Source organism: Crassostrea angulata, chromosome 5 (genome assembly GCF_025612915.1).
Source record: "Crassostrea angulata isolate pt1a10 chromosome 5, ASM2561291v2, whole genome shotgun sequence".
In the NCBI taxonomy this organism is placed as follows: domain Eukaryota; kingdom Metazoa; phylum Mollusca; class Bivalvia; order Ostreida; family Ostreidae; genus Magallana; species Magallana angulata.
This window is the reverse complement of record NC_069115.1, coordinates 41,654,625-41,678,262: the sequence shown is the minus strand read 5'-3', so window position 1 is coordinate 41,678,262 and position 23,638 is coordinate 41,654,625. Positions and strand designations below refer to the sequence as shown.

Here is a 23,638-nt window from a genome sequence, read left to right as displayed (position 1 = left end):
TGAGTGTAAATGATCGTAGAAAACAGTTGAGAGTGTTCTTATCTAGTTCTAATCTGTTCGCCTGGTTTTAAAATATAACAAATTATGACTATTAGTATATCAAATCATGACTATATATCTTATTCGACTATAATCCTTCTAAATATCAAAGTACTGAAGACGTACTGAAAGCCGGGCTCTTTTGATGTATTATTATGCATATTTTGTAGTAAAAACTGGCAATCTCTCTCTCTCTCTCTCTCTCTCTCTCTCTCTCTCTCTCTCTCTCTCTCTCTCTCTCTCTCTCGTTTTTATTGTCGGAATTGCGGCAGAGATCGACTGAATGGTTTTGTTAGCGGCTATGATTAAAATATGTCTTTCTAGTAGAAAAAATCAACAGTTGCATTAAAATTGAAACAAGCGTTGCAATTAACTCCTTTCCCTCATTACTTCTATGTGCAGCCAAACACCAATGCTTTGATATGTAGTTCATGAAAATTCGTCCGCTTGTATATGTGCCCCAAAACGCATAGTCATGTTTAAAATTCACGTAATTAATACGAAAAAAAAATGAAAGCTAAATTTATTCGGAAAAAAAGCCAATGGATTTGACAAAACATGTCTCTCTGTAACTTTTTGTTATAGCGGAAGCTATTACTTTGACACTGCTTAGTTTTTTGTTTACTTTTGAACTTGTGCTATTTATAGTATCATTGACGATTTGCCTTCCTACAACCAGCTTTCAGCAAAGCCCGGCTAAATATGTAATTCAGTGTGACACAATTTCAGATTAAAGTTTAATAAATTTGTATTACAGTAAAACACGGTTATAGCGAACACACGCTTATAATAAATGGACGTCTACAGCGAAGTGATTTTCATTCCCCGTGACTATATTACATTGTGTAAACTTGACGGCTATAACGAATTACGCTTATAAGCGTTATAAGCGCATCCCTGGCGCTTCGTTATAACCGTGTTTTACTGTAGTACATTCAAATAAAACACGAACCGCTTAACTAATGAGTTATTGATACCATACGTTTGAAAATTGATTTATATAAAAAAATATATCAGATAATTTAACATTCTCTTTCAGTTTCTTTCCTTCTGATTAGTTTACGAAAAATTATCTTAAGAAAGGAGTCTTCTCGCTATCAAACACACTTCTTAAAATAAGAAAGTCATGAAATTTTGACACAGTCAAACGGATCATATTACCAAATAATTTTTGTCTTTGTCTTATATATATATAAATATATATATATATATATATATATATATATATATATATATATATATATATATATATATATATATATATATATATATTTGACATAATTAACTCAAATTGCATGAAATTATAGCAAAATATTCCAAAGGACTATGTGCGGTATGGTTAAATATCTGCCCCCGATTTCAACCAATTTTTAAATAGTATCGTATAAAAATAAAATCTTTACAAATCATTGTATAGAGGATGCCTATAACGTTAATCTTGATTTTAGTCATCATTGCTCATTCGCTGTTTATCTATGACGTCACCTAAATGACCCAATTCCCGCAAATTTGCAAAAAAGGGAAAATATTCTCATTTTTGCTTTATATTTTGCATTCGGAAGTATAGAGCGCAGGTCTGCTCAAGTGCGATTTTAACACATGTTTTTTTTCAGATAGTTATACACATTATACTAAAAAATGGTACTTGAGCAAGCCTGCGCTCGACGTTTCCCAGTCGAAAAACCAACGGAAAACATCCAGATTTTGCTACAAAACATCAATTTATCAAAATGATGCAATCTTCATGACGTCGTTTCTACATTATGACGTCACTGTGGTGATAACCTTTTATACCTTTATTTCCAATATGATTTAAACTATCTTACACCTTATTTTTAAAACTCTTTATAAAACTTTGATTTTGGGGGCAAAAAATGCATAAAACTGCACATAGTCCTTTTGCCTCAAATTAGCTAATTTTACATCATATTTGATAAAACATTTCATTGCATTTTGAATTGCTCATGACTGCAAACAGCGTTCTATCATTATTAAAGGTCTAATATTAATTAGTTAATAAAATTGTAAACTTTTTCATCATTGTGATGCAATTTTTAATTTAAGATCACACAATTGTACTGGATGGATGGCTCATTCATATAAAAAAAAAAAGAAAGGTAAAGTGATTTATCTGTAAATTGCACTGTCAGAAATGTCGAGCTAAATGGACTATAAGGCCGATAAAGTAATTACACTCCCAATTCGTTTTTTATTCGGGCTAAACTGTCTGTGTAGATTAAAACAAAAACTTTTGAAAAAAAAATATTTGATCGTAGGGTCGAACACCCTTCTTGAACTGATTTACCATAATAATAGAGTTATAACACTTGCTCAAAATAAACTTTATACTGTTGTTACATTTAAAAAACTATTACTTGAAAGTATTCCACATATAATGACTCAATACCAATGTAGTGAGAGAACAAAAATGAGATTTTCAAATTTGTTTCAAATTCCACTGTATCGAATGTTAACAAAATGATAAATTCTATGTCATCAAATCACCCCAACCATGAATATAAATTCACATATACGGTATCGGTTGAATAATCCTGTTTGTCATAGTTTGTATCCAACGTTTTTGTCTTCAAGCTGATTCCTTAAGCATAATGATAAACGTTTTAGTAACATTAATTTGTTTAATCAGTGAAAACTCTTTTCATGACCCCGACTTTCCTTCTGCACGCATTACCCCCTTCCTCTCCTTCTTTTTTTCTCTCTATCGTTCTCTCGCTTAAGTAATAGTCAACTCATGCGCAGTTTTTTTTATTTATCTAAGATTTTACGTCAACAACCATCCGGAAAACGATTATCGACCCCAAATATCGCTGATGATTGTAGCCCAATTATAACGAGTACATGTGGTTAACATGAATAATGGCAGTGCCAGTGACATCACCGTCTATTGTCTTTCCTGGATGTTGATAAACCGAATGGACGACATTGTTGTCAACTAATAGTTCAGTTGTATGTTGTCTTTGTCCATATAGTCTGATTATCCAGGTAAACACATAGAGACCAGACCTTGGTGCCATATGAGTGTCCCAGAATGAGGATGATAGGCGTGCCCAACATTGGTAATTACTTTATCAAAGGCAAGAATATGGTTTGAACTCGCTGCAGGAATGGTAGACGAAAAGTAAGCGACAAATTCAACGTCATCCACAGGCGCGAATATTGGTTGAAAACCAGTTCCTCCAATAAGAAATTTCAAGTGTAAAAATGTATGTGTACACTTAATAAAGTAGGTAAATTTGTCAAACCATTTTGTTTGAAATGTGAACTATTTTTACTGCAGATGATTGGGTAGCCTAGCACTGGAGAGATTTATATATAAGTCGCTGTAACCAAAAGGTACACAGTTGAATTTTATTAATTTACCAAATGGGATCCAAATGTTGTATAACAATTTCAACGTAAGGCACTCTTCGTTCAAAATCATATTGAATCTAAAGTTAACATTTTTTTTTACTTTTACAAAAATACTGATGAGTACTTTATCAAAATTCTTTTTATCTTCCTGAAAAAAATATTTTTATTATAAGGAAAATCAAGCATAAGTTAAGAATAGTTGCGTAGATGCTTGAATTTTTATGAAATGACTATAAAAAAAGGAAATTGGGTTTTGAAATGTATCTTTTCTAAAAAGGTTCCTTTTAACACTGAGTTTAACGTTCTTTCCATTTGATTCGACCAATGGTTCAGGATCGATGTTTGTAATTAGTTCATTTTCCTGAATAGCTATATTGTCTCCAAGTCTTGGACCCGTGCCTTTGATTTGACGATTCGATCACTTTGCCTTTTTATGGATAATTGCAAGTAAGTTTCATTCAGATTTTTTTGTCTCTCTGGATTGCATTTCTAACGTTAAAATGCGATAGTCTTGTGTCTTGACTATGCTCAATTTTTCTAAAAAATAATTTACAGTCAGGGTTGCCAGTTAAAGTTCAGATGTCTCTGCAGAAGATTAAGTTTAAATTATTCAAAATAAAAAACATGCATGTTGTAACAAAAAGAAAAGACGCATTGTCCACCAAATTCTAAGCTTAAACTGATAAAACACAATCAACTTATCTTATATGTATACCATCCTTGACATAGTTTTCTATAAGGGATAGAAGTTCATTTATAACATCCAGAGCAAGGGCTTTAAATATAGGGTCAATGACATACATAAATCACAGAGAATTATTTACACATAATTATTAATTTTAATGAAATAATTAGATTTATTTTATGTATAAATTTGTAATTTTTTTAAGGTTCTTACATTAATTAGTAAATATGTAAAATACCAAACCCGATCGAAAATTTTTCAAGTCCGTTTTTTAGTACGATGCGCCGTACTGTCTCTTAACGTTTGCAATATTTTGTGACATTGACAAGAACGTGAGATTGTCCTTGGTATAAACAGAGGTACGGACGTAATGGTATACATTAATTCTGTTTTAATTAGTCGCAAAATTAAAAAAATTTTGTAACAATCAGTCAATGCTAAGTCTTGTTCAAAAATATTCTGATAAGGAGATAATGGTTACTTAAACGTTTTCTGGATCCCGTTTTAACCATCTTATACTTTTTTATGATTTGTGGATCTCTTACTTATTTTGGGGTTAAAAAGCGTTATTAACATTTTAGTTTAATTTAAATCAATTATAAATCATTATCTGTGCACAGAGTGTCGTAAAATGTTTGTATCGGCTTATTTTTAAATCAGTAATATGATTTAAATATAGATCCCTCCTTAACATCAACCATCTTTACTGTATATTTTTATTTCTGATAAAATTGCAACCTTCTAGATTGCAGATATATTTTGTGAGTTTCTAACCTTATCTAACCTATTTCGTGCATTACCTTAGTTTTGTCCCTGTATTCCCCATTTTCATTTGTTCTTTTTGAAAAGTATATTAGACACACTTTGATATTGAGCCCCTGAGACCCTGATACGCATCATCGGGTCAATTGTGGTGGTCTGAGGAATAAGAAAAGCAAAAAAAAAACCAAACAAACCAAAACAAATAGCAAAAAAAAAAACCCAAAACCAAAACTATAAACTAATTAGAAAATAAAAAGCTGATTTATTTTAAAGGTCGAGGTAACTTACTTTAGGTCCGTAGATGATTAACTGACAATATATGATAACCTTTAACATGAACAGAACGCTATTTCATGTCAACGTTAATTGCCCTGAGATCACACCCTTTCCCCTTTGTCATAATCAATGTTCATTTGTTTATTTTGCCCTTTATTCATCCTTAGTGTGAGTTTTGTATTTTTTATTTATCCCGCGTAGAATCTCGTTTTATCGGTTCTTGTATTGATTAGAATAAAACACTCTTCTTTAGTTATTTCATTATGCTATTACATAATGTTTTTATCTGCCTTTTATAATCATGAAATGTTGCCACTTTAGCAGACATAGAAAATCATAGAAAAAATATAATTATTGTAGTTATGTCTTCTGAATTTGTTGTAATTATGATCTGCGCCTAAATTTGGTACGCGTAATCTCATAAAAATAGACGTTTTCATTGTTAACTTTGACGTCATTAGATTTCAGACAGATTGGATTGAGAGATGGGTTTAATTTGTTCCGTTGTTTAAAAAACAAGAACTCTACCCTCCTATTTATGTTTAAGAATTTATTTCACATGTATATTGCTACACTCAAACTATATATATCATATTCTAACTTATATATAAAAATAATTATAATATGTGCGTCAAACAAGTTTATAAGTTAATTACTCAAGTCAGATACACATACATAAATACATTAATAAATACAAAAAATTAATAATTAATATCATTCATTATATGTATAATATCATTCACAAAATAATTCTGATCTGCTCTGTTGAATGTATCCCATTCATGTCGAACCCCTTAACGGCAAAATCAGATGAAGCATTAGCACAGATAACCTAAACTTATTGCAGATAAAACAATTAGTGTAAACATTATTTTGTCGGTGACACCTCCAACTGGGGTTCAATATCAGTTGATATCATCCTCGATTATGAACTAAATACACTCGTGCTTAGTTTTTTCTCATGAATAAACGAATCTATAAAGGATCAATGCAAACCAATAACTTCCACACACAAAGGACAACTGAAGTCATAATTTAATTTCGATCATACTGTGTTACTCCATAATTATTTACATTAGAATCCAACCAGCAAACGACGACCGGCCGTTAAAATCGTTACCAATATCGCCGCCATTGAGTTGTGACCCAGTTCTCACAAGGACATCGTCGCCTTGATCGACATGGACAACGACAATACCAGTGACACTACCGTCAACAACATTAGCAGGATTGAAAAATGTTATATGCACGACATTGTTATCAACCAGGAGTTCGGTGTTGTGATATCGGTGTCCCCATAATCTAATTGTCCAGGTGAATACATAAAGCCCTGACCTCGGAGCGATGAATGTACCCATGTGAGGGTGATAGGCGTTTCCTACATTTGTTATAACCTTGTCAAAAGCTAGAATATAGTGCGGAGAAGTGGCTGGGATAGAAGAAGACGAAAAATAAGCGTAAAAAGCAACACTCTCAGCAGGTGCTTTTATCGGTTGAATATTCAGTAGGCGTGCTGAAAAAAGGAAATGTAAATACGTATTCATATTCATAAGCAAATCGTAATAACAATCCAACTGAACTTTTCGTTGTAAAGATACTTTTCACGATATTTATAATTCCGATTTTATTGTTAAAGTTAGATTTAAACTTTTATTTTCCAAATAAAACAATATGAAATGGTTATTGTTTCTTATATATGCAAAACTTTTATTCTTATCTCAAAGCATACTATTCCGAAATCTTTCCTAAAAAGGAAATTAGTCATGTAAGTATCGTATTAATTATCTATTTGTTAAGATAACTTACAAATAATTGAAAGCAATATTGACATGCGATGTGACATTACATATGTAATACACTCTTTTTTTGCGAGATAAACATTTATAACCCTCGCTACCCCGGTAAATATGGTACAACGTTTATTTTGTTTAGTGCATAGACAAACTGTGCCGTATACGTATAGAAAAAAATTCAAAAGTATCAAATCGAAAACCAGTGTCACGAAACCTTGCCCTATTTACTAGTACATAGGTGTATAAAATGTGGAAAAATAGCCCTTTCAATTTAACTGTACTAAACAAATATAAAAATACCTTTTCTAAACATGTTTGTTTTTGGATTAATTTCGGTTTGGTTAGATTCAAGCAACGGACCACCTGCAAAAGGAGTATTTGGCTGGTTATCTTCATCTCTTATCGTTGCCTCTAACTCGCGAACTCGTTCCTCCAGTTGTAAAATTTGTTCATTTTACGTCGTTATAGTACTCTGTAATCAGTAGCTGCACATCTGCATCTATAGGTCGCTTCTCTAATGTCGAATTACGGTTGTTCTGAATATTGACAATTCTCTGTAGGTCTTCAATTTTTTTCATTGCCAGGGTCCAGTCAGGATTGTTATTGACATTTTCGTTTGTTTCTGCTGGAAGTTTTGTTGAGAATGTAGCTGCGATGAACATACAAACATACATGAATGTAGCAAACTGAAAAAACGTCGCCATTGCAAACAGCTGTACTTCAACTGGTGATAATCTAGATATGGAGCCTATTTTTATTTGATCATCTGTGGTTATATACCGCTTGCTAAAATGATGACTTGGTATTTAGGTCATCTTTAAATGATATGAACAATTATTTATTCATTTTATTTATTCATTTTGGGGGATTTTATATTATTATCACACTCTTATCACAAGACGATATTTGGGTAAGGTTAATAATGATACCATTGTCAACATATCATCTGAAAATGTTTACTTGACGAAAGCAAGTTCAATTCACAGAAATTAACATTTTCAAAGTTTGGTATACAACATTGGTATATTTCTTAATACAGTTACGTTGTAACATCGATATTGGATGGTTATTATATTAGGTTTATGATTTCTAATTAAATTTTTTTAGCATGTTACTGCAGGCCATTTCCTGCCCCTTAATTGTTTTTCAGTCAAATATGCTGATATAATGGTTCAAACAGAGCTATTCTAGATTGTAAAAAAAGGTTAAAGTAGATAGATAATGCTTGATCAATAATGAATTACCAATTAAAAAATTAAACTGAATGCTAAATATATACAAATACTGGTATATATTTCCATGATATTAAGCACCGATACATCTTCCTTTTTGAGTATAATGGCTATTAAACATTATTTATGGACTCGTTTAAAATTTGAAAAACCAGTTAGCCAGACTTTTTACATTAAGTAAATCTTTACCATAAAGTAAATGAAGAACAATCATGTACAATTATATTGTATGTGTATGACTATATCGTTACGGCCGATGGAGACTCGAACAACTGAACAAGACTTCTAGATTCCATCTTATACTATAAAGACCAGGCTTCAAAACGATCTCAATTGACACATATATTATGGATTTAAGAAGTCATCTATCTGTTATATCAAATTAATAATTATTTTTCTTTAAAGATAAACAGAACATCGATCTATCTAGACAGTGAGTTTTGGTTCATATATATCAGTGAATGATATTAAGTTTTTTCGCAGGTAATATATTTTCTGACAGGTCAAAACATTGTACATTTTTAAATTTTTCTATTTCTACATGAAAATCTAGCCCTTAAAGAAGAACGTCCGTCACAATCACGAATGACGTCACCGTGAATTTGTTCTAAGAAATACATATATTTATCTAACTAACAAGAACGACGACAGTACCAGTACCATCAATACCATTTTCTGGATTTAGATAAATCGCACTGACGACATTGTTGTTAACCAAAAGCTCAGTTGTTTGATATCTTTGTCCTCATAGTCTTATTGTCCAGGTAGACACATAGAGGTCGGACCTTGAAGCAATGAATGTCCCAGAATGAGGGTGGTAAGTATTTCCGACATTCGTTACCGTATTGTCAAAGATAATGATCTGTTGAATGATAGTTATAGGAATGGTATATGTAGATGAAGCGTAAATTGAACAGTTAACTTAACAATCATCCTGATAAAAGAATGTTTAGGTTAAGTTTCATATCTTAGTAATTATCCATATTGTGAAATTATTTTTTTTTATTAAAGAAAAGAGTGCAGGTGTTTTTTTTAAACCAATAGAAAAATACATGTAAAATTAACTAAGTACGCTTAAAAAACAAGGACAAAATAAAATTAAAAAAATATTGTTTTCACGCTCCCCTTTTTGTTGTAAAATTGGGTTAGCTCATCTTACCGAAACCCATAGCATCAAAACGTACGATTTTTCAACGTTTTACACAACCATTCCCCAGGACAAATTAAATTACATGTACATGTATATGCTTTTGGATATCATCGACAGTTGTTTCTTCAATAAAAATGGAAGTCGTAAAAATGCTCACCTTGTCATTAGAAATCTAAAAATTACGTTGTTAAAACCCATTCTGATTGCACTCACAAGTACTCTGAAGTTGACATTAAAATGATGCTTGAGTTTCTGATAGACAACATCTATGTAGTTTTTGGAAGTCTTGTCTTTCAACAATCTGTTGGAATTCCCATGCGTACCAATTGTGCCCCATTGTTAGCAGACCCATTTTGTATTTTTCAAAGCAGAATTTATTCAAAAACTTTTACGTGAAAAATATAGATCACTCGCTCTGGCCTTCAACTCAACATTTAGGTATATGGACGACGTATTATCAATTAACAATTATTATTTCCATTCTTAGGTCGACTCGATTCATCCCACTTGAAATAAAAGATACCACACAGTCTGCGTCATCCGTTTCATATTTGGATATTTTACTGGAAATGGCCATTGAAGGTAACCTAACAACAAAACTTTATGATAAATACCATGCCTTCAATTTTTCTATAGTCAACATTCCTTACCTATGTAGCAATATACCTTCATCACCTGCATGGTGTGTTTGTCTCTCAGTTAATTCGATACGCAGGTAGGGCATGATCTTCGTATGAACAGTTTCTAAGGCGAGGCAAGCTACTAACAAACAAGTTGATAAACAGGACTTTCAGCAGTCTCGTTTGAGTCATCTTTTCGTAAATTCTATGGTCGATACAACGACCTTGTCAGCAAAGACAATCTTCCACTGGGTCGAATGCTGACTGACGTTTTTATACTAATTATTAGACCATAATTAATCACCTTATTGTATATGGACTTTTCCGTTTTTTCCCCGATTACGACAAAGAGCACACGGCGGGTGTGACCGGTCAGCAGAGGATGCTCACTCCTCCTAGGCACCTGATCCACCTCTATCTTTTTGGAGGTCCGTGTTGCTCTGCTTTGAATGTGTATTTCGTTTTATGGATTTTTCAAATGGTATACGGTTTGTTATTGTCATATTGTCATTTTTTCATTCAATTGGATTCATTTCTCCTTTCATGTGTTTGTGAATCTAAAGTCAATATTGCTTTCAAGTGTCTAATTGCTTCTAAGTGAGCTTTACAACCATTTTGTTTTACTATTTTTCGGTAAAGCAACTCTTCATTTTTTTTCAGAACCGTTTTTCATGTTGCCATGTTGATTTTGCGATATCACGACAGAGGCTTGCTCATTAGAATTTAGAGTAAAGTTCAAGCATGTTCTAATAAGTAATAAAGACACAATTTCCAACGTTTTCTACAACTTCAATCACCTAATCTTTTTTACAGTCTATCTCATCTGACATTCATACATTGTATATACTTCAGCATTGCTATAGGTTTTATGACACTGACAAAAACATGAAACTGTCCTTAATTTGGTTCAAACTGAGGTGTGGATTTGATAATTAATACTAATTTTGTTTTGATTAGTAGCATAAATAATGTTTTTGTAAAAGATTCAGTCAATATCAAGTTCGTACTTTTCACTCAGTCAATGCATACATGTAGTTTTGAAAATTTTATAAATCTTTGATAAGAGAGGTAACAACTATTTCAATGATGTCTGAATTTTGTTGAAACTTCCTTATAAATTTTAATCTCTAACGTGTTTGGATGTGAAGAGTGTACGTTTTCATAAAGTCGGCTTTATAACGTCAAAACTACATATGAATAGAATATGCAATCTCTTTAATATCAACCATCTTTATTGTTAATAGGTATAAAAAAATAAAATTGCTGCTATTGAGGTTTCAAATTTATAATATTGGTTTAAAACCCTATCCATTCATTCTTGTTGGTGTTTTTTGATTTTGTAATTTTTTAAATTTTGATTTGCCCTCTTGAAAGTTATAATGGACACATATTTTGATTAGAATGTTAGGCCCTAAGCCCTTGCAATAGGCCGATTGTGATGATCCTAAATCTAAGAAAGCATATAAATCAATCAAATAATGAAAAGTTGAATTTCAAAATTTAAAAAGAAAACTTTACGACTTTTTAGGTCTTAAGACATAAACTGATTAAACTGACGGATTTTGATAACCCCTATATATATATATATATATATATATATATATTATATATATATATATATATATATATATATATATATATATATATATATATATATATATATATATATATATATATATATATATATATATATATATACCCTGCAATTTTAAGTACATTTTCGAACAAAAACTGAGATGAAGTCCTTTTCTTTTGACAAACATATATATTTTTTAAGTAATTCTACTATTTTTAAAAATATTTTCTTTGTTTTCTCCCTTTTTTAGCAGAATTAATCTCGACTTTTAAGTATTTTTTCTGAATATAACACATAAGTGAATTCAGTTTAACATTGAAACTCCTTTAGAGTTTTCATGTACTAATTAAATCGGAAGTACTCAATATCTTTTAACACAGCTAAAAATATATCATAATTATGTCTATTTTAACATTTGCTATGTTTCATTGTTAAAGTCCGACCGTAAGTCTGAATTCATTTTTTTATTCCCCAAACTTCACAGTTTGAAGTCTTACACATGCATCTTGAAAAGATAAAAGATAGGGAAAATTGTCGTTAACAAATTTGTATATAATAGAATGCCGTATCAAATTCCAAAGTGCCTTGGTTTATAATCAACCAATTATATAATTATACTTGGACAATTTTTCCCAAGTGTCTTTGACTTCAGTATTTGAAAATAATTACCTGTTGAATAAATTTGACAATGGTGCATAATGTTTGCACTACAACACATGTTCAGTTGCATTCTAAAAGTGTTTTGGATCCTTATCAGAGAAGGCAGGTTAAATAAACATTGAGGTTAAAAAACAGGGACAAACTCACCTGTATATGAAGAGATACATGTAATACTATTGCAACGATCAAGTTAACGATGGATATAGGATTGTTGTTTTCAACTTGTGTGTGCCTAACATCCGCGTTAATTGTTTTAGCCGAAATCAATGGAAATCAAAATGATTCTCCTGATTTGAACCAAATAATGACGAAATTTAATGAGCTTCAGAAAATCGTCAGTCTGCAAGACAAACGTATATCTGAGTTAGAGAAACGACCAATGGAACCAGTTGTGCAAGCAGTAGTAGAGTTACAAAACACCGTTCAACTACAGAGAGCTCGAATCCGTGATTTAGAGGAACGGGTTTTTCAATTAGAGTTACTTCAAACTAATGAAGAACAGAAACCAAACACATCACTTGGACGTGAAATGCTGCGTGAAGCCAACGAAACAAACACTAATTTGAATGTCAACTTAGTGAGAAAGGTAATCTCTTTATCTAATTAACATGTTTTGTTGGGTTTAAAATGATTGTACATATGATCTCTAATGCTTTGCGATGGTATATGATTTTTTCCCACGAGTTGTGTGATTTCTATCCCCCAAATTTAGCGAGGGAATAGAAAACACACAACGAGATCGATAAAATCATATACCATTGCAAACCATAATATATTCTTTTATTTTCAAATGTTTTATCACCTCTTTTGTTAAACCTTAATCTTTTTGTAAATATTATAATTATGAGCTGCACAACACATTTACTGCAAAACGTTAACAATTTTGCGCATAAAAAGTTCCTTGGAGATAGATTAACAAACATTCCATTTTTAACATATTTTAATCAATTCACAAAGAAAGAAAACAGCTAAATAACTCAACACAGTTTAACTGAATTATTCTGTAACTTTTTTATTTTACGTCAGTCATCCGCCTATAGCTATGTTATATTTAATTATGATGTCACGTGACGTAAGAACACGGTGCAATATCAAAAATTCATCCCATGAGTGATATTCACGGCGTATTAAGCTAAAATAAAGGATAAATTGAATATTGTTACTTCAAGTATATAACTATTTGATTTTGAAGTATATATATTTTTACTCGCATGTTTTCCGTATCAAATACATGTAAAGTCGCCGCAATTTGCTGTTGTCCCTGCATAACACGAAAGAATGGATCAAGTGGTCAAAGAAGCGGATGGAAAAGCTGGGTCACTGCCCTTTCCAGGCACACAAATTACCTGACTTGCATTAAAACACACCAACTATCGTAATGTAAACATATATCCAAGGAAAAAAGAAGCTCTGTTAAATCAGTGGCTACGGATATTTTTTACTAGGGCAACTATCTCGAACATGGGTAAAAAAGGACAAATCATTAATATTTTTAAATGTGTTTAAATTAAATTGTACAATTTGCAGAACATTAATTAATCATGAACTGAATCAAAAAAGTGTCTTTCTTGTAAAATATTCATTTAATTCGGCATATATACATACATGTAGTGTTAAACCTTCATACATTTTTTTCAGGACGTCTGCTTATCCAACCTACATCCCTGCCAATTGAAAGTGTTGCGTTTTATGCATATATATCATCAACTGTCCCTGCATCAACACCTCACCACATCCTTGTGTTTGATAAGGTGATAACCGATGTCGGAAACGCATATCACCCTCACATGGGTACATTTATTGCACCCAAGACTGGGCTTTATGTGTTTACATGGACAATTAGATGTAACCATAACAATTACCATTCAGCAGAGCTATTGGCTGACAACAATATTGTCAATGTGATCTATTTATATACAGGAAACGCTATAGATGGTACCGTCACTGGAACAGCTGTTGTTCGTGTCAATCAAGGTGATGACGTTTTCATCAGAACTGGCAGAGATTCCAATGGCAACATTTTAAGCGATGAAAACGGTCGTTCTTCATTTGCTGGTTGGATTTTAATGTAAAGAAAATAAACCGTTATCGAATTGTTGTCTTTATTAATAAATTAGTATGTCAAATCTTAAAATTTTGATCATTTGCTATGTATGATTAAAACATATTTACTCTCGGTTTGTGTAGGAGTACACATATCAAGTTGTTCGACATTTACTTCATTACAAGGCGTTGTTTCGCCAATGAAACACATAATGCAATGACAAAATGGTGTTAAGAGTTTATTTATATCATTTATTTGTTAACAGATTAAAATATTAGAAAAGGAATAAAAAAAACTTCATTGAATAAGTCTACTGATATATAATTAAAACAAAAGTAAAAATAAGAATTACACATCAAAACAATATTTTGAAACAGAAGGTTTAGCATCAAAGATCATGACTTGAATAAACTCGAAATCTTTACACTACTTTAAAAGGTTTCAACACAAGTTATAGCAAGCTAAGGGAGCTCTAAGAACCAGTGAGCGCGGGGAAAAGGACGAACTAAACCTTCAGATTTATCAAACAAGAGGCACATGGGCCACATCGCTCACCTGAGCAACAATGGCGAAGTACATTGACTTAACACACTTAACGGTCAGACGCGACCTATCTTGAGTTCCATTATTTTCTATTTTTTCCTATCTCCACAATGTGAAGATTTCCACCAAGTAATTCCATAATTATATTTTCCTGTTATATGATACTTTTTTTATTTAGATATAAAGTGTTCAATTGAAAATATATACTATGACTTTATTTATAAGCATTCAAATGCATTTTGCATGCTATTTTAAGGAAAATTCTAAATATTATAGCTCTAAAAATAGCCTGGTAATAAACCTTGAATTTTTGGGAATTAACAGGTTTAAATGTTAATAAATAAGGAATAATTTATCAAGGAAAATTATATAAAATTGAGGAACGTCTCGTGTGTCCTTAAATAATTACGAACAGTAAAATTTAATATTTAGCAAAGTTAAGTACCATGATAATTTTCTGACCTAAAACTCAATATTTTATAAAGAGGTAGGGGTGAAAATATATTGTGATATATTAATTATATATAACACCGGTATATTATTTCCTACAGTTTTTGCACATATGTGAACAGTATTAGCTCATTTAAGATAAAAAAAAATCATACATTTCCTAAGACGTATATCAGTTAAAAAATCAGCACCCATTGTGGGCCTTCCTTATTGTGTGTAATCATAATTTGAACATTTTGAATCTACACAATTAAAGGATGCCAACATTTTATTTCATTAATATGTTGTCTTAGAGGCCATGCAATGCATATTTATTTTATATGATGAAAATACTGGAAAAAGTAGTTACCATTTACCTGCAATATTTCTTGTTTGATAAATTGATATTTATGAAAAAAAATATCGAACTTAATTTAGTGTAATTATCATTTTCCACATCTAAGTGAATATTTTTGGTGTGTTTATTTAAGATGCCAAGCTCTATGAATATACCATGCAGATGAGATACATTTCATTATCACAGCTGATGTCTCATATGTGAAAGTTAACACTGAAAGATTGACGGACAGAGAATCGCCAGCTAGTCTGGAAGGCAGTACGCAGTGTTTGAACTCTGTGGCAAAAGTTGCTAAGGCTACAGTAAAAAACTTAATTGGTCTTCCCTTAAATAATTGTTTACCTGATGTAAACTTGAGTGACGTTTAATATCCTTACTCACTTGATCGATGAAAACATTTGACTGGAAAATGTTGTCACATGATGTGTTAAAAAGCTATATAATTTAATATATTGTCAGGCATACAGGTATCAGTTCTGTACTAAGGCCCATTAATTATTTCATATTCCCTCAAAAACAACAAACGGCTACAAACCAAGATGATTTTCTGCTGCAATATTTTCTTTAAAATAATGATAATGCACGGATATCCTCATAATTATAATGTGTCAGAACTGTTAAAAAGAAGTTTTTATTTACTCGTTTGAAAAATACCAAAATTGTTGCAGATTTCAAATAATTTATCAAATGAGAGAGGACCCCAGAAAGTAGTTATACCACATCATCCTTTTGATTTTTCTGTACACAAGTATATTATGTTTAATTAGCAAGACAATTCCAATCATCAACAAACATTTCAGCGTCAGTCGTAGAATGATAGGCAACTTTAAAAAACTTATTCAATTTGTTAAATTTCATTTTATTTAATGCATTCATACATTATATAGATAAAATGTTTTGTAATTGAGTTAGCCAGGTGACACAAAATCAGTTTATGCACTGTGTATTTTGGAGAAATTAGTCCTACCCTATGACCCAATTACAACAGTTTTTAGTTTTGAAGATAACTGTAAATAAAATGCACCCCCTTTTTTACAGTTTCCGCTTTGAATACAATCTGGCCTTTTATTTTTGCAATTTATATTCGCCTTCTTATAAGGATGATTTGTGCCAAATTTGGTTAAATTTAACCAAGTGGTTTTAGAGAAGAAGATCAAAATGTAAAAAGTTTACAGACGGACAGACAGACGGACGGACAGACGGACGGACGGACGGACAGACGGACGACGGACAACGGGTGATCAGAAAAGCTCACTTGAGCTTTCAGCTCAGGTGAGCTAAAAATGTATTGTCTACATCCCATAATGCTCATTAATGTTTTCTCCCGTGGTGTTATGCCAAAATTTGCTAACATATACGTGTAAATAACGATGCCTTGAGATTTGAAGACACGTTTTGATTAGCGCACAAGCTTTGGTGATACCTAAGAGATTTTCACACGCTTCCATTTTCTCGTATTGAGTCCAGATAAGTTAACAAATGAATATATTTACATTAACTTTCTATTCCCTTATTAAATTGCATTGAGTGATTTCAGTGATATTTACGCATAACACAGAAGACCTAAGACCAAAGGCAGTCCATCAAAGTGCAGAACGAACAATAAAATTGTGTTATTAGAATTTAAAACGCCATTGTGTTTGTGGTCTGACTGTCAACGCACAAGAAACGCCGTGTAAGCGCGGTATAAACGCTAATAAACGCAGAAGAAACGCCAAGAGAGCGCAATGATTGCAACAACAGCTCTTTGAGGTCGCCGTGTGAACGCAACAAAATGAAGAAACTTATTTTGTGGAAGCACAGTAAGAGTCGATAAAGACGCAGTGACATCCCAGAGGACTTGGAGAGGTCTCTGCGCAAGCGCAAGCGCAATCATCGACTTATCACTGCGTCTATACTGCAATTAGGAGCATTTCTTGAACACACCAAAGAACCTCTCGTGGCACTGTTATTGAGACCTTACGGCGCTGTCCCGGCGACTTCACTCCGTCTTTTTTATCAGAACGCAGAGCACGTTGCGTACTTTGTGCATAATCAAAGTGCGCTGTGGTATGGCGTTCTACAATTTTCTAGGCGATTACACCGATATATATATATATATATATATATATATATATATATATATATATATATATATATATATATATATATATTTCTGCCTTCAAGTGATAAATTAATAAAGAAGACTACTAAGTATCAATGTCTTTTTTATGGATCATAATAATTCAAATCTGTAAAATATGTAACTGGAAATTCATCTTTTAAAAAAACCTTTAAGTTGACGCAATAAAATTTAAGATTTCGGTGGCATTATGATAGGGATTATTTGGTATTTGTAATGCAAAATCTAAATACATGTTGTCTATTTTATTTGTCTTAACATTATGAAAATGTTAAAGTTTTTTCGTACTTGTAATTTAAAAAAGTGATTTTCAAACGTTTAAAGCTTCTACTTTTCTTCTTTATCCATTGCCTTCTAATAAGCTTAACGGAGCAGAAACAATTTTTAATTACTCAGAGTGAAGGTTTAATTTTTGCGCTGAAAATATTTTAACTTACAACCAAACGCAACCAAACAGGTTGAAATCATTTGGATAGACTCATGTTAAATACTTAAAAATTATGAAAGACAAAAAATTTTGCTTGTGAAGGACAGTTGGGGGGTTGTTTTTGTAAAAAATGAATATCAATATAGTAATGTTTATTATTCATAGAAAATAATATACATGCATATCATATTCATATCAAAATCCAACCGGCAAACGACGATCTTCCCCATGGGTTGCTCTCAACATTACCAGTGTGGTGATCTGCATTTGTTCTAATGAGGACATCGTCGCCTTGATTAGCATGCACAACAGCAGTACTACTTACACTACTGTCTACATTGTTATTTGGATTAAAGTGCAACAAGTTAACGACATTATTGTTAACCACAAGCTCGGTCGTTTGATATGAGTTACTATTTACTCGAATAGTCCATGTAAACACATAAAGACCAGACCTCGGCGCAATGAATGTTCCCATGTGTGGATGATAAGCATTTCCTACGTTTGTTACAACAATGTCAAATTTAAAAATGTAGTGAGCAACTGACGCAGGCGTCATAGAAGATAGGTACGCGAAAAAAGCGACCATGTCAACCGGTACTACTGAAGGCTGAATACTAAGCAAACGTTCTGAAAGAAAGAGAACAAAATTAAAATAATATAATCGTAAAAAGAAAGTTATTATAAAGGGATGCTATTTCTATTGAAGTACGAAGTTTTTGGAATATGTATCAATAATGTTTCATTTAATAGTTACCAATGCATATCATGAAATTAGAATGAAATTAAGATAAATTAGAAGGGCTGCCACTATTTGAAATAGAAGCGTTAAAATCAAACAAAATCATTTGATTAAATACCTTTTCTAGTAAAGTGATCAGTTGAATTGGCGAGAAAATCCTTTGTTTTAGAAAGCAACGTATATCCTTTGGTTTCAACCGGTGTATATTCTTCAGCCTTTACCACAGTCTCTAACTCTTTGATTCTTTTCTCTAACTGAGCTATACGATTGTTTTGTTTTTTCACCAAATTTTGTAAATCTGTCACTGCATGCTCGTTTGACTCACTGTGGTCTTTCTCCAACGTAGAGATACGGTCGTCCTGTGCACGCACAATTTTTTGTAGTTCGTTAATTTTCTGAATTGCAAATTTCAAATCTTGGTCCCCATACACATTTTCAGTAATTTCGGCAGGACAAATGAGAGGAAAATAATTCAAAACAAAGTACAAGCAGATAAGTGTCAATTTTAACTTTAAAGACGCCATTACGCATCTGACGATTTGATATGGAGAAATGACAAAACCCTTATCTTTGTTGTGATCTTAAATGTGACCCTTTTCCCACTGATCGAAATTGATAAAAGCAAATACATGTATAATGTAAGACTATTGCAAAGTTGGAGAATTATTATTGATTATATCAATTATACGTTGTTTAGTTCAAATGGAAACGGATGTATTGCTGACAATAATACTTTAAATTCCTTATTTTACGCGAGTACTTTATTCCACGATTCCACTGTTTTGTATCAAATCGCGAGGATAAAAACATCGCAAGTACAATTTTTTAATAATAATTCTATATATTTACAATTTTTTGCCTGAGATAACACTAGGCGCCAGCGGGGTTTGCTTTTTTATATTTCAATATATAATAGTACGATAATTTAAAATTATAAAAATATAAGTAATAAGGAATCATTCTTTTGATATTATAAGGCGATAATTTCTGTCGGGGCGTGATCAAATCCAATAAAGCCCCTACCGAAATTATCACTTCATGATACTCAAAGAATGATTCCTTATTCCTTATGTGGTTCTAAACTGATAAAAAGCAAGTTTTAAAAATCTGCGAGGGTTGCTTCTTGCGATTTTACATGGATATTAATTCCTTTTGTTTAATTAGGAATCTACAGCAATAGAAGGTAATACATGTATACCACTAATTTCACTTATTATATTGTATGGCATGATTAATTATGTCTCATAGTTCTATAAAAATCTTCTACACTTAATAGATTTACGTGAATTTGTGTGCATAATTTTTTTGAAAAACGATATACAATTAATTTAACACTGGCTGTTCGCAAGTAATATAAAAACATTATTCCTAGAGTGTTATATATGGTGACAAATAGTAAATAGATGTAGTAGCATGAAAGGATCTTGACAGTATTCAACATTCTTTTAAATATATTTTATAAAAGACTTTATGATATTGACTCAAGAATAAGAGATAAGCTTTTAAACAGTGTCTAGCCGTCATGTCATTATTGACATTGAGCTTATTAAGATCTTCATAACAAAATGCAGCAACCATTGTACTCGTGTCTAACATATCTTTCGTTTCTTTCACCGATTAAGCACAGTAAGGAATCAGAAGCACAAGTGTTGCTGCAACTTAACAGTGAACTATGAGCTTGATTTTTGATCCTTAATTGCCTCTGCATAATTGTTCTGTAATCATTTTGTTCGTATCATGAATGCCATTTTTGTTTTAAATTTGAACTTTAAAAATATCAATACAATAAAAGACGAGCCAGTTTACCTTGTAATAATGAAATATTATCTCTCTCTATAATTTACGTGTATACATGTATATATTTTTTTCTTTTTTTACTGTATACATTTTTATTTATTCAAAGGTTTAAGTTGTCGTGGATATTATTTCATATTTTCAATGATTTTCTTTTCATTCTTTTATTTCATCTACCAGAGCTCTTTGTTTATCATCTCTAATTTATAACAATACTTTCGCCACTACATTAACATAAATTTGAAATATATGATGAATGATTTTGTCGAAAGATTTTTCAAATAACATGTACATGTATGTTTCAATTATTGACCTTTATTGGCACCTTAACATATTGGCATAATAATTTCTTGTTTTCTTACACCAAAGAACATGTACGATAAATCTATCTGAAAATAAACTGCTATCGTTTCCCCTGACTTTCCTTTCTGACATGAATCAATTATCATATATTTTGCTTTTATACTAGTTTTGATATGCTGTATTCATCTGATAATTTCTCGAAAATAACTTCTGAAAAATATTTTATTTGAGATTTTACATTAAAATCCATCCAGCGAACGATGATCTTCCAACTGAATCGCTTCTGATGACACCAAAATGGTAATGTGCGCCAGTTCTAATAAGAACATCGTCGCCCTGATAAACCTGAACAACAGCAGTACCACTAACACCGCCATCTACATTAGAGTGAGGACTATAATACACCGAGTTAACGATTTGGTTGTTAACCATTAGTTCGGTCGTGTGATAAGAGTCTCCATACAGTCGGATTGTCCAGGTGAACACGTATACCCCCGATCTTGGGGCAATAAAGGTTCCGGAGTAAGGGTGATATGCGTGTCCAACGTTAGTTATTGTTTTGTCAAAGGCAATAATCCGATGAGCATCAAAGGCATGGGTATGGGAAGATAATTGTGCAAAAAAGGCAACAGTTTCAGTGTTCTGAGTTGTTCGCTGGAGACTACTCAATCGTTCTGAAAGGAAGACAAGTTATTGTACAATTTAATCATGAATTATTTATGTTCAAAATCTTTTTGAACGGCTTGTCAAGGATAAAAATATCTATTTGTTATTGTTTTAAGGTGATATTGTTTTAATTTGTTCTAAGATGATACAGTGCTGAATTGTTCCTAGATGATATAGATTTAGTAAAGATAATTCTTATAATTATATAAATATTTGACCTAAAACGATAATCAAATTAGGCTCATGAGCCACATCGCTAACCTGAGCAACAAAGTCATTATAATATAATCAGCTTTATCGAGCCGTACAAAAAATCTTAACAATGTAGTAGAAAACATGCCTGGATAAAAGAGTTTCGAAATTTTCTAGAAAACATACATGTGTTGGCCAATAGTAACAATTTGATTTTTTAGTCACTTCAAATTGGTTTTGTAAAAAAGAGATTTGGAAATTCGCTCCCTCATTGTAGCCCCACACTTAGTTACTCATGAGGATCATGATTTTAACAAATTTGAATAACCACAACCTTGGGATGCTCAAAGATAAATTACAGCATTCCTGGCCTATTGGTTTTAAAGAAGATATTTGCAGATTTTTTCTCTAAATATTCGACCCCATTTGTGGTCCCAACTAACTATGGTGATCACAATTTGAACAAACTTAGAACAAAACTACCTAGTAATGCTTCCACAAATGTTATAACATTACTGTCTTTTGGTTTTAATGTAGAAGATGTTTAAATATGTTTCTCTATTCCTATGTAAAAAAAATTAACACACACACACACACACACACACACACCAATTGTGGTCCCAAACCACCCCCTGAGATAATCATTTGAAAATAAATGAATCTGGTGATGCTTCTACACAAATTTTAGCTTTTCTGGCCAAACGGTTCATGACAAGAAATGGGAAAATTGTAATTAGATTATCTTTGCGTAAATGTCACCTTGTCCCATTATTGTTTTATTTAATATTTTTTGTATAAAGAGATATTCAAATCAAAAAGAAAGTTATAAATTTTTTTGATAAATCCTGAAATCTAAAATCTGAATTAATACCTTTACCGCTGAAAAGTTATGGGCTGGCATGATGTATGGAAAAATATTTTACGCTTCGTAAAATAATAACTACATGTATCCAAGTTTTCTTTTTAGTTTTCTACGTAGTAACAGCTGCTATGGCTTCTTTTAAAATGTCTAGTCAGTACCAACACTTTAATAAGAATTATTGTCATGATTTTCGAACCCTGTGCATCAGCAATATCATACCGTGAATGTAAGAGAATAGAAAATATTAGGTATACCATTCAAGACATAAATACCTTTTCTAATGAATTTCCTAAACGGAGTAACAAATATTTCAGATGACAAATCTTTTCCGGAGTTCTCAGATGTATCTTCTTCAGCCTTACAACCAGTTTTTAACTCTTGGATCCTTGCCTCCAACTGCGCGATGCGATCATTTTGTTTTTTCGCGGTGTTTTGTGACTCAATGGTTTTTTGCTCAAGTAAGATAATATGTTCTCCCTGTTTACGCATTATCATTGACATCTCTTCAATTTTTTGCATCGCCATATTAAAATCAGGATTATCGTACAAGTTTTCGATCATCTCTGCAGAAACATGGATAGAGACATTGAAGAAAAAGCAAATGCATGTTGAAATAAACATTAGCCACGCCATTGCACTTCCAACAATGACAAAATAAGATATGAAGGAGCATGTATCTCTCTTGCACATGTGACCTTAATTTCGCATGACTGTTGGAATTGATAAGATTATCTCACAAATGTGCAGTCAAATTCTTTAAGTGACATGCAGTTTGGAAACATATGCATGGTTTCACTACTTCGTCTGACAAACGGACATTTTATAGACACAATGGCCAGATTAAACGAACTTAATTACCGTAAATATAACATAATTTCTATAATTAAGGATGAAAAGTTTTGTTCTTAATGTTTTGTTTCCTGCTCTTTTTATCATTTTTTTTTTGGGGGGGGGGAGGGGGGAGAAGGATTTTTTTGAATTTTGTTTGTTT

General features: G+C 31.9%; 4 protein-coding genes and 1 long non-coding RNA gene across 5 annotated transcripts; 2 read left to right on the top strand and 3 right to left on the bottom strand.

The window, feature by feature from the left end:
• Positions 1–5,669: 5,669 nt before the first annotated feature.
• On the bottom strand, positions 5,670–7,620 carry LOC128184400 (uncharacterized). The gene is given in 3 exon segments (XM_052853852.1): positions 5,670–6,647; positions 7,228–7,406; positions 7,408–7,620. Coding segments are annotated over 3 exon segments (816 nt in total). The 5' UTR covers positions 7,602–7,620; the 3' UTR covers positions 5,670–6,204.
• A 1,254-nt stretch (positions 7,621–8,874) lies between these two features.
• On the top strand, positions 8,875–10,994 carry LOC128184401 (uncharacterized). Its single transcript, XR_008243727.1, has 3 exons — positions 8,875–8,976; positions 9,797–9,891; positions 10,590–10,994. It is a non-coding gene; the product is annotated as an uncharacterized LOC128184401 (long non-coding RNA).
• Positions 10,995–12,331: 1,337 nt separating this feature from the next.
• LOC128184399 (uncharacterized) lies at positions 12,332–14,438 on the top strand. Its single transcript, XM_052853851.1, has 2 exons — positions 12,332–12,750; positions 13,802–14,438. Exons 1-2 carry the CDS (start codon positions 12,362–12,364, stop codon positions 14,235–14,237), a joined length of 825 nt encoding a protein of 274 aa, XP_052709811.1. The 5' UTR covers positions 12,332–12,361; the 3' UTR covers positions 14,238–14,438.
• A 3,840-nt stretch (positions 14,439–18,278) lies between these two features.
• Positions 18,279–19,356, bottom strand: LOC128184392 (uncharacterized). Its single transcript, XM_052853844.1, has 2 exons — positions 18,949–19,356; positions 18,279–18,718 (listed from the first exon to the last, which is right to left on the bottom strand). Exons 1-2 carry the CDS (start codon positions 19,352–19,354, stop codon positions 18,279–18,281), a joined length of 846 nt encoding a protein of 281 aa, XP_052709804.1. The 5' UTR covers positions 19,355–19,356.
• Positions 19,357–21,133: 1,777 nt separating this feature from the next.
• Positions 21,134–23,290, bottom strand: LOC128184396 (uncharacterized). The gene is made up of 2 exons (XM_052853848.1): positions 22,920–23,290; positions 21,134–21,601 (listed from the first exon to the last, which is right to left on the bottom strand). The coding sequence occupies exons 1-2, from the start codon at positions 23,278–23,280 to the stop codon at positions 21,162–21,164; spliced, it is 801 nt and encodes a 266-aa protein (XP_052709808.1). The 5' UTR covers positions 23,281–23,290; the 3' UTR covers positions 21,134–21,161.
• Positions 23,291–23,638: the final 348 nt, after the last annotated feature.